General features: G+C 38.7%; 1 protein-coding gene across 1 annotated transcript; it reads right to left on the bottom strand.

Moving 5' to 3' along the window:
• Positions 1–6,418: 6,418 nt before the first annotated feature.
• LOC149036179 (uncharacterized) lies at positions 6,419–10,405 on the bottom strand. The gene has a single exon (XM_089188787.1). The coding sequence runs from the start codon at positions 10,254–10,256 to the stop codon at positions 7,512–7,514; it is 2,745 nt and encodes a 914-aa protein (XP_089044913.1). The 5' UTR covers positions 10,257–10,405; the 3' UTR covers positions 6,419–7,511.
• Positions 10,406–11,655: the final 1,250 nt, after the last annotated feature.

The raw sequence follows: 11,655 nt of genomic DNA, 5'->3' as shown, positions 1-11,655 counted from the left end.
GTAAACAGCTGCGAGGGCTAAAACTGATCATGGAACTATGTTTTGTTTGTTCTTAGCTGGTAGGCAATTTAGTTTCTGTCCCTTTTTCAAATTTTTCAAATTCGTCCTTTTTATCGATAGAGCCATATCTTGAATTAACAGTTGTCATTTCTATATTATGTAAAGAAGATAAAATAGATTTTTGGATTATTAACAACAAAATCATAGCAGATTATATCGGAAACGTGAATGATGAAATAAAGCTAAAATAGTGGATGTCGAAATAATAGCTATCGATAACTTTTGGGCAATTACTTCTGAAGACACTGATATCTGTTACTACCCATTTATGGCATGTTAGTTCCACGTTACAGTTTGATCCGAATCTCTAGTTTGAAATATAGGTGCACTCAGTCATGTTCTTTAACTCCATAAAGAAAAATCTTGAAAATGCAAAAAGAGGCGCCTGCATAGAAACTGAAAGATTGTCGATGTGACCTATGACATGACACCATAATATTCTAGGAAATTGAGGGGAACATTCGTATTCTCCGGAATATATTGACTTAAAGGATTCTTGGAATCCAAGCAGTTTCCGAGAAATGTTTCAAGTAAAGAAGATACTGAGTCTCATATCAATCTTTAATGACTTAAGCAAATGAAGTACTGATGATCTAGTTTAGATATGGCTGTCAGAATTAAATGAAGCAAACAAAACATGTATTACACGATGGTTTTGTATTTTTGGTTTCATTTGAGTCGTTTTTCTCCTGTAATTGACATCAGTCCTGAGAGTTGGCGGGAAATTCCCGCTTAAGTCTACTACTACTCCAATAACCTAGACACTATCTAGTCGTGGTGAATACAATACCTATTAATAACACCTTTAAGCTGGTTGACCGCGGTCACTCTAAAAACTTAATTTTCATGTACACGACATTTAATACTTGGCAAATGAAAATTATAAGTAAAAGTAAAAATATTGAAAATATGTGAAATACAAAAAAATTTTGAAAACCTCCCGGAGAGGAGAAAATATCTACAGTGCATCAACAATCAACGCAGACACGATTTTCAAGTCTCCGATCAGCCTTTCGTTGGAATATCTTGCTTCCAAAGCATTCGAAGCCAATTCATTTCAAAGATGGAATAGGGAGTTGACTTCAGCTTCGCAGTTCTTCTGGGTAAACAAGCTCACGTCTTCGGGGAAGCACTCTAAACTGCCATCATTAAGAAGTACGATTTTTATGGGGCTCAAAAATTCTAGAAGTTTCGACAAAGTTGCTTTCTGTTTTGCAAGAAAGCCGCTGCCACAGAAACTTTGCAAATTGTGTCTTTCAAACCAATTTAGCTATTATGGACGGCTGGAGATTCAAGATGAATTTTAATGTATAATCTTTAGACAATAACTTCCTGCCCTTGATGTAAATTTAATTTGTTTGTCTTTTCAATAACAAAGGATTCGAAAATCAGTAATGATTGAAGTAAAATATTCAAACCAACATCAAATGTCAACTGAGAAACCAGAAAAGATACTTCAAAGGCTAAGGAAAACAGTCATGACAAGCAAAAGATATGTAGTAAGATTTCTGACGGAAATTAATTTCACAAACCGTTAGTGCATAAATGTATTGCTGTTCTGAGCGTTGATTTTGAATCTGTTTATTCCAGTCTCCGTGCCTCTGTTTTGACAGTTTGAACTGCTACACACGAATGGATCATATCCTCTAGCACCTTTATTCACAACAAATCAAGTTTTTGATATATGCAAGCCTCAAAGGGATGCTCTTAGAGTCGTACTTTCTTGAGAATATGATTGATAGCCCGGGGTTATTTTTGATTTTCGAGTGAAATTTACGTATATCTGTCGAATTTCATAGCAAGTTTATGGCCTCAATCAATTGACTCGCGACTTAATTGGCGTTGTAACTAAATATATTCAGCTTATAAAGCATTAGACAATTTATCCCGGAAAATTTTAAATTCAGTTCTGCTTGTAATATCAGCTTTTTTTTGAAGCTAACGCTCGTAACTGAAATGTCTTACCGCTGCTACGTAAGGTCTGAACAATTTCGATCGTCTTCAAGATTAAAATCTTCTTGTTATCCAAATATCACGCCGCTCATTTACATTTGAATGATCTGCTAAAGTTTCAAAGAATCGTTTATCATCTCTTCCGCTTTTCTAGGAAAACGTGATTGAATGCAGATAATCTGCTTCACGGAAATTGTAAGGGGCTTTTGGTGGGCATGCAGTTCTGGCTCATTGCTCTACTCAATCATATGCACAATTAACGTTTGCATTGTTTTTAAGAGTCAGTAACTGTCAGTCACGCTGACAAATATCCTCATGATATGGCCCAAGTGTTCCAAGCAAAATAGATTATCCGTTAGGCCGTTCATCCCAGGAATGGTGAACGAAGCCCTTTTCAGATTGCTACTCGATCGTTTTAAAAGTTTGGATTTCGCCATATAGGAGATCTTTTGTAAATAGAAGAAGTTACATTATATCTTGAAACTCAATCCAAATTAAACCCACATGTTTAAGAATGTAAAACTAATTGACTATAGTATCATATGATATTTACCATATGAATAAAGGGGTAAGTTTCCAAAGAAACTGTGGTGCTGCGTCGGTGGGTTAGTGTAGCAGGTAATTAAGTGTTAACAACTGAGTTGAAAACGTAAATTGGCCACCGTAAAGGGTAAAAAAGCTGACGGTTCGAGCGTTAGCCCTTCGTCAGAGCGATTGGAGGAATTGTGGGTCGTGTGTGGGTTTATTCGTCACCATATTCCCACCAATAGCGTAGCTCCACTTTCTGCATATAAACCCTATAACAATCCACAATTCCTCCAATCGCTCTGACGGAGGGCTAACGCTCGAAACGTCAGCTTTTTTACCCTTTACGGTGGCCAATTTACGTTCTTAACTCAGTTGTTAACACTAAATTACTTGGTATTTACCATAGTTTTATAAGTTATGATATCTGAAATTAGTAATCGAGATGAACAGATATTTGACTCAAATACTGAGAAGCAACTATATCGAACGTGTCACGAGTCCACATCACTGAAATCTTACCAATTCGGAAATGAAATTGTCTTGAAGAACATCTAAAGGTTTCTTTTCAAGACTTTTAATCAATCTCAATTCTTTGAATTCTGATAGCAACTAGCCAAGATACAAAGCGCCTAAGGGATGCGGCCACACAATTCAATAATTTTCTTCGTTTCGGAAAACTTTTGTTTCACAAGGTCAGTTCTAGAAAGAAGGGCCTTTTCCGCATCATCTAACTGGTTAATCTGATGTTTTCTATCTTGAAACCACAACTGGACGTATCAACTGTCTTTCTAGAAGTAATAATAAAGGATAGACTCTGTCTTGAGTAGATCCTCAAATCTCGCAGCATATTAACAAACTCTTCTCGATCTCCAGACTCGAGAACGTGATCTGCATTGTCTAGAATCAATGTTACTTTCTCAACTCGCTGTATGCTCCAATTACGAAGCCAAAGTGTTAGATTTTCAGGCGGCTGAGAGTGGCTGTTACTACAGATAAGGAACATTGTGGTTGCTATGTCCCCGAGGGATGCTTGGGATAGAAGTGAGCAATATAAAACACTCCTGCTGTATTTTGGCTTGGCAAGCTCGTGGGCCACTATGTTGGCCAGAGTGGTCCTCCTGAACCCCGGTCCTCCCGTTAAAGACACGATAGAAACTGTTCCGCTTTGAACAGCCTCTATGGCTCGTATGATGTCTTCTGAACGACCAAACAGATGGTGAACCTCATCTGGAAGACAATTGAGAAGCTTTAGAGTAACGCTTGGCGCGAAAATATGTTGTTGATTGCTTGAAATGTCCAGTTTTAACTTTTTAAGGTCTTTGGCGCGAAAATATGTTGATGATTGCTTGAAATGTCCAGTTTTAACTTTGTAAGGTCTTGCTCTAAGTTCTTCATTCTCGGTTCAAATTCAAGCTTCCATTTCTTCACTTCTTCGTCGATTCGTTGCTGTGTACCATGATCGATGTCCTCTGTTTTTAGGCGGTTTATTTCCAACTGATAGAGCCCTAGGGCTATTAAAGAATGAGAAATTGTGTTCCATTTGTCTTCAAACTCGCTATTAGGAACACTGATGGAAATACTATGACACAGGCTGTTTCGCAAGCATTTAATCCGGACGATCTCTGCTTCACGACTGTGATCTGTTTCTGCTGGCATGTCGTGCCATCCTGTTGCAGGTTCAATCAAAGCGGGACAGATTTAACGAAGCTGTAAATGTAAAAGAGTGATATCAATAGTGTTTAAGTCTGGTAGGCCACCCGGTGGTGAAATAGCTTTTCCCACTGGCTATCAAATAATTGACGTCTGCTCTTTAAGCTGGTGAGGGTCGCCATGTTGTTGTTTTATATAATTTGCAGTGTTGAAGGCGGATGTATGAAAGACTCTAAAACATTCCTGAGCGCTTGTGTACCTTCATCAACTGGCAGTCGCGCTAACTTGGTACCGTTAGTTTTTTCCTCCGATGGCTCGAAGATGGACGCCATTTGCTAGCACTGTTTAGACAATTAACGAGCGTAACTGTGGAAAACTTCTGTGAAAGCGATGAAACACATTTAGGAATTCAAATAATCTTAGCCTGTACTATAATATCAAACCTGTAGGGCTTTGTTTTCAGAACCAATGAGATGCAAGTTTGTAGGAAAAAAATACAAACTCATTGTTGACATAACAATTATGGAAAGGAGACATCACGCAATCACTCCCATCCTTTTGTCAGAGGGGAGTGGGGGGAGGGGAGGGGGTAGGGGCGAGAGGAAAAGGTTTACAATTTCTCGACTTCTGAAATGGAACTTTGGAAACGGCAAAAAAAAAAGTGTTGAAAGCGGCAAGTGTTTAAGACGCAAGCGTAATGAAAGTGTGTTAAATGTGTTTCCATTTAGAGTCAATCAACTTGGACTTATTTTCCGTCGACCATCTTGCTCGCTGTCAAACCTTGCAATTTCTTTTCCTTTCGCTTTTTAATGTTGCAGGTGTGTGAATGGAGTGATACAAGAGAAATATTTCTTCATGCCCATTTTATCTCAACCAAATGCGCCATATGCAATGGACTGTATAGTTTCAGGAACGCTTGGCTGGGTTTTGATAATGCTTAGGACAATGCTTTCAATATTTCAAAACACTTTCATTTTGACAGACATAATTGCGTTTCCTGATTTGCAACTCAAATTAGCTGAGTATTTTTCAAACCTGTGATAATGCAACCATTTTAATTATCGGTATGAATTCCTTTAGCGCTCCAAGCTTCGGACCCATTAGCCTGTGCCAAGCCTTCCGGTGAAGATGAACGAATGAACACGCGAGAGTTAAACCTTTCACTTCCAGTAGTGACCAAGACAGAATTTCTCCTTTCACTATAAATACATCTCAAGTAGACAAGTGATGAGAATGTAGAAAAATATCAGTTAGTGGATTATCATATGAATCAATACCAAATTCTCCAAACTAAAATTATAAGCAATGTATGGCAGACAGTAAGGAGAATTACCAAAGAGAACATGGGAATGAAGTAATTAAACCTGTTTACCCCACGTCTTTTCTCAGGCCATAGTAACTCTTTTACATCTGACGGTGACTGATTCTCGATTGCGAAAGGAAACTTTCAAAAAAGCAAAAACAAAATTCGAGGCCGCTTCGATATTGCAACTCAAACAACTCGCTTGTTCCCTCTCTTTGTTTCTGAAGTCAGTTTGACTTCCAGTAAAGAGCATTTCGTCCATGAGATTTAATCGACGAATGGCCAACAAAGCGAAGTTCAAACGCTTCCATGGAATTTGAAAAACATTAGAACAGCTGTCTTCACAGAACTGAAAAGATGCTAGACGTGACCCAGAACATAACACCATTTCACTTTGAATATTAGAAGCGGATAAACAAGTTGTCTAGAAGATAATGATCTTAAGGATTCTTGGAAGCCAAGAAATATCCACAAAATGTTGTAAATTTAGCCAATAATTAAGACAAGGTTATCCGGGATACCGTATTTCGAAAGAAGTCACGCACGATTTCAGGTCACGCTTAAGGCCCAGCATTGGGTGTAATTTTACTATTTAATGCATGGTTATCTTTGAAACAAGTAAAATAACCAAGGTTCGTGATGAAAATAGTCCGCCACGACAAATTAAAGCACAAAGGTTCTCATTCTAGTCTTCTAAACTTTCCCTTTTTTTGTTTATCTATAATAAATAGTGGAAACAAAACATATATCATGGAACAGTGTAATGTGTTTTTGGTGTTGCTTTGGTCTTACGGGATTATCTCCACAAATCTGGTTTTCTTTATTACCTTATTTTCGATCATTCCTGAGAGTTCACGAAAACAGCTTGCGCAAAATATTCTATTACCCCCTTGAACTTTACCTACTCATCAAAGACACAATGTATTCGTTGACAAAATCTTTATTCACACGTTTAATTATTGCTGCTGCCGGTGATTTGTATTGATATCCATCCTTCACGAGTAGACATATTTCAAGTATTTCTTAAGCAGGTCAGTCGAAATTTAACAGCAAAAGAGCAAAGAATATGTCATTCTTTTCAGTCGAAAAAAACTTAATTGTTTTTATCTTTAGAATATATAAATGCTCTTTTGTAACATTTCTGCAAATACCTAATTTTCCTATGCCTAACATCACACGGTAACAGTGGTGAATCAAATTTAAGATTCCTCGCTTAGTATTTTGAGATTAAAGAAAAGTAATCTATAAAATTTCGTGGAGAGGAGGACATACCCATGTTGGAGAAATAATATCGCAGACATGAGGTTGAAATTCGCTAAACATCCTCCTCACATACATTTAAACAACCTAGTAAGTTTGACAGTAAGCTTTGCTGTGAAAGTGACAACCGACAAAGACAAGTACAATCTTCGGAACATTTCTACTTGAAAGCAGTCAAACAAATTTGTCTAACGAGTAACTGATTATGCTCAAAGAAATTTTGCCTTTTCGCTTGAGTCTGCACTATGTATAAGAACAATTAAAAAATCGAGTCTCTTCGGTCACATTTCTTCAATTACCCTTAAAATTACCCCTCTTATCATGAATTAAAGTAAAGTGGCCGGTTGAATTATGATAAGAGCAAATAATTCTGAATGAAATCAAAACAAATCTTGCGTTAGTAAATTTTGAATAATAAAACTCTCGTTGGACAGTAAGTGCTCGAGATATTCCATTAATTATCAGAGTTCTGAATTGTCAGTACTCGATCATATACACTTTGCTGTTCTTTTCATGCATGCTTCTAATCTTCATTTAACTATTCCAAAATACCACAAAAAGCACTCTCCTTAAGCAACGCTGCTTGAAATTCATTATGCAAAATAACTTAGGAGAGGTGGATTTATTATTATAAGTCTAAAAAAGTAACATACCGATCTTCAAGTCAGAAATAATGTCAAGTCAGTTGTTCAGTGAAGGGCTTAAAGTTCCTTGTCGATTCATTCTTCATTCAGATTGAAACGAGCGTCCATTCCTTTCAGCGAGGGTACTTATCCTTTGGAAATATTTCATGATAACGGTCTAGAACTTTCCGGATCTCATCCTTGTTGCCTAGGACTTCGATAGTCTTTCCGAGTCTGTAACACATTTCTAGTGCATTTTGCATTGCTTCTATCATCTGATCTTCTTTGTTTTCTTTGTCCAACACAAGGGCCTGCTCTGTCTTCACCCTTACTTTCCACATATGATCGTTCTCCAGTTCTCTATCAGCAACAAGTTCCGCTCTTTCCAAAGCAATTCTTGCTTCCTCATAGTTACCATTGCTACTGTGGTAGGATCCTAAGTTCTTCAGAGTGTGAATGGTCTCCTTGTGGCCTTCCATGCCCAGATGTTTTAGTATTTCCAGAGACTTTTCGTAATTAGAAAGAACAGCACCTTCTGGTAACTTTTCCTGGAGAGAGAACTTGAGGTCGGCGATAGCTTTAAAGCACCGAGCGGTCATGGCATGTTTACCGAGACACTCCTCTGAGAGGGCCAAAGCCTGCTTGAATTTTTCTTCAGCTTGCTTGTATTCTTTTCGGCGCTTGAAATTTGTTCCAGCACGCAACAATGTTTCCACCCGTTCAGGATGGTTAGGGAGTTTAGCCTTGCAGATTTCGAGTGCTTTCTCGTACACCTTTTTAGGCTTGTTGGGTTCCTTTTTCTCGACGAGAAAACGAGCATAACTGTTGAGATATATCACTGCTGAAAAAGGGCTCTCGTCGAATTCGGTTTTGTTTTCTGTATACAGCTTTTCTGCATCTATCATGCAGTCCTTGTATTTTTCTCTCTTTTTTTCTTCCTTTCCTACTTTTCTCATTTCATGTCCGAGAAGACATAAAAGCTCCACTTTCTGCACTTGGTTACCTTGATGACTTTCTGGATCAGAAAAAGACTCGAGCAACTGTCGCAAGAAGTCGGTGTAAAATCTGGGAAGGACGCACATCTCAAGGTACATGCATTTCTGGGAAAGATTGACCAAAAATACTTCACAGTATTCCATGACCTCACTTCCCCTCCATTTAGCGAAGACCCGAAGAAAGTGCTCAAAATTTTGCCTCTCTTCATTAAAGGAATCGAGGGACTGCTTGCAAGTGTCTTTGCTCCAGTAGTCATTGGCATTATCTGCGAGGCGAGACATGTAATGTGCACATGCCACTTTCTTTCCTTTAGCCAAAATTGGCGCTGGAAATCGATCAACATTTTTCGCGAAGGCTTTAATCAGTGAATGCAGCTGATATCTCTCGACACTTAGCTCCTCCACAAGCGATCTGTCTTCCAAAGAAAGAAGGATTGTTGGAATTAGATAAGCATCAATGTCCATTCCTTTTGAAATCACCTCCTCAGCTGCATCACAATCAAAAGAATCTGGAAACACGGACATGATTACCAGCGCCTTTTTTTCCTTTTTCTTCAGATGATCAAATGAAGTCTTGATGGCGTCTTCGACGGAAACTGTACCGTCTTGAAGAACCATTAAAGGTTTATTTTCAAGAATTTTAATCAATCTCGCCTCTTTGAAACGTGAGAGCAACGAGCCAATGATACGAAGTGCCAAAGGGATGCGGCCACACAATTCAACAATTTTTTCCGTTTGAGAAAGCTGTTGTTTCTCAGGGTTAGTCCGAGAAAGAAGGACCTTTACTGCGTCATCTAAAGGCAATGTGGTTAATTTGATGTGTTCTATCTTGAAACCGCAACTGGACGTATTGAATGTCTTTCCAGAAACAATAATAAAGGTTAGACGTCTCTTTGAGTAGTTCCTCATCTCTTCCAACATATGAACAAATTTTTGTCCATCTTCAGACTTGAGAACGTGATCTGCATTGTCTAGAATCAATGTTACTTTCTTAGATTGCCGCTTGCTCCATTTACGAAGCCAAAGTGTAGGATTTTCAGGCGGCTGAGAGTGGCTGTTATCACAGACAAAGAACATTGTGGTTGCTACGTCCTCGAGGGTTGCTTGGGATAGAAGTGAGCAACATAAAACACTCCCATCGTATTCTGACTCGTCAAGCTCGTCGGCCACTTTGTTGGCCACAGTGGTCTTTCCGAAACCCGGTCCACCCGTTAAAGACACAAAAGAAACTGTTCCTTTTTGAACAGCCTCTATGGCTTGTTTGATTTCTTTTGAACGACCAAACACATCTGGAAGACAATTCTTTAATTCAAGTTTCCATTTCTCTACTTCTTCATCGATTCGTTGCTGTGTACCATGGTCGATGGCTCCGGTTTTTAGGCGTTTTATTTCCTGCCGATTGATCCCTAAGACTTCTAAAGAATCAGAAATTATTTTCCACATGTCTTCAAAGTCTTCATTAGAAACATTGGTGGAAGGGCCTTGACACAGGTCTTTTCGGAAACATTTAATCCGGACGATCGCTGCTTCACGACTGGTATCGTTTTTTGCTGGCAATTCGTGCCATCCTGTTGCAGGTTTAGTCAAAGCCGGACAGATTGTGCGAAGCAGTAAATGTAGAAGAGTGATATCAAATGTGTTTAAGTCTGGTAGGCCACCCGATGAAGGAAATAGCTTTTCCCACTGGCTATCATATAATTTACGTCTGCTCTTTAAGTTGGCGAGGGTCGCCTTGTTGTTGTTTAACATAATTTGCAGTGTTGAAGACGGATGTATGAAAGACTCCAAAACGTTCCTGAGCGCTTGTGTACCTCCATCAATTAGCAGTCGTGCCAACTTAGTACCGTTAGTTTTTTCCTCCGATGGCCCTAAGATGGACGCCATTTGCTTCACTGTTGAGACACGTAACGAGCGTAACTGTTAAAACTTCCATGAAATTAAAGCGATCAGACACATTAAGGAATTCAATAAATCTTAACCTTTATCAAAATATAGAACCTGCATGGCTTTGTTTTTAGAACCAACGAGATGCAAGTATGTAGGAAAGAAATGCAAACTTATTGTTAACATGACAATTGTGGAAAGCAGACATCACGCAGTCACTCCCTGCCGTGTGTCAGATGGGGAGGGGGGGAGTGGGGAGGGAGTGAGTGGAAAAGGTTTCCATATTCGACTTCAGAAGTGGAACATTGAAAGGACAACAAAAGATATTGAAAGCGGAAAGTGTTTAAGACGCAAGCGTAATGAAAGCGTGCTAAATTTGTTTCCATTTAGAGTCAATCAACTTGGACTTATTTTCCGTCGACCATCTTACTCGCTGTCAAGCCCTGTAATTTCTTTTCCTTTCGTCTTTCAATGTTGCGGATGTGTGAATGGAGTGATACAAGAGATATATTTCTTCATTCCCCTCTTATCTTAAACAGATGTATCGTGTGCAATGGACTGTATAGTTTCGGGAACGCTTGGCTGAGTTTGATAATGCTTAGGACAATGCTTTCAATATTTCAAAACACTTTTGTTTCGACGCTAACAATTGCGTTCCCTGATTTGCAACCTATATAAGAGAGTATTTTTCGGACTCGTGAGTGACATCATGTTAATTAAAGCCTTTTAATTGTCGGTATGAATTCCTTAAGCCCATATTATTTTGGGAAATCGAGTGGAATATTCATGTTTTCCGGAATATATTGACCGCAAGGATCATCTTGGAATCCAAGAACTTTCCGAGAAATGTTTTAAGTTCAGAAAGTAGAAAGAGTATCATATCAATCTTTCATAACTAATGCAAATAAAGTACTCATGATCTAGTTTGATATGGCTGTTAGAACTAAATGATGCAAACAAAACATGTAATCCACAATGGCTTTGTATTTTTGAGTTCGTCAGAGTCATTTTTCTCCTGTAATTGGCATCAATCCTGAGAGTTGACGGAAAATTCACGCTTAATTCTACCATTAATCCAATAAACTAGACCCTATGCATTCGTGGTGAATACATTACGTATCAATAACACCTTTATTCTGGTTGACCGCGGTCACCCTAAATACTAAATTTTCATGTACAAGACATTTCATACTGTGACGATAAGTTTTCGCGCCCAAACTGGGAAACTGAATCTTCGCGGACGGCACAATAACAACTGGGGGAAATAACTCGGTAGAGACCACTCGGCTTGCGAGAACGGAAACTCGTCACGATTCCCTGGTACACGGAGATCTATTTCGAGCGAGCTTATACGGACGTCAAGGATAAGACAATCTTTGGTTCCACAGTTCTTTTATTC

This window comes from Pocillopora damicornis, chromosome 12 (assembly GCF_964200805.1).
Source record: "Pocillopora damicornis chromosome 12, jaPocDami1.2, whole genome shotgun sequence".
In the NCBI taxonomy this organism is placed as follows: Eukaryota; Metazoa; Cnidaria; class Anthozoa; order Scleractinia; family Pocilloporidae; genus Pocillopora; species Pocillopora damicornis.
The sequence above is the reverse complement of the archived record's forward strand: the minus strand, read 5'-3'. Positions and strand labels throughout refer to the sequence as shown.

Excerpts from the sequence above, each read along its gene's own strand:
- LOC149036179 (XM_089188787.1), bottom strand. The coding sequence starts at position 10,256 with ATGGCGTCCATCTTAGGGCCATCGGAGGAAAAAACTAACGGTACTAAG.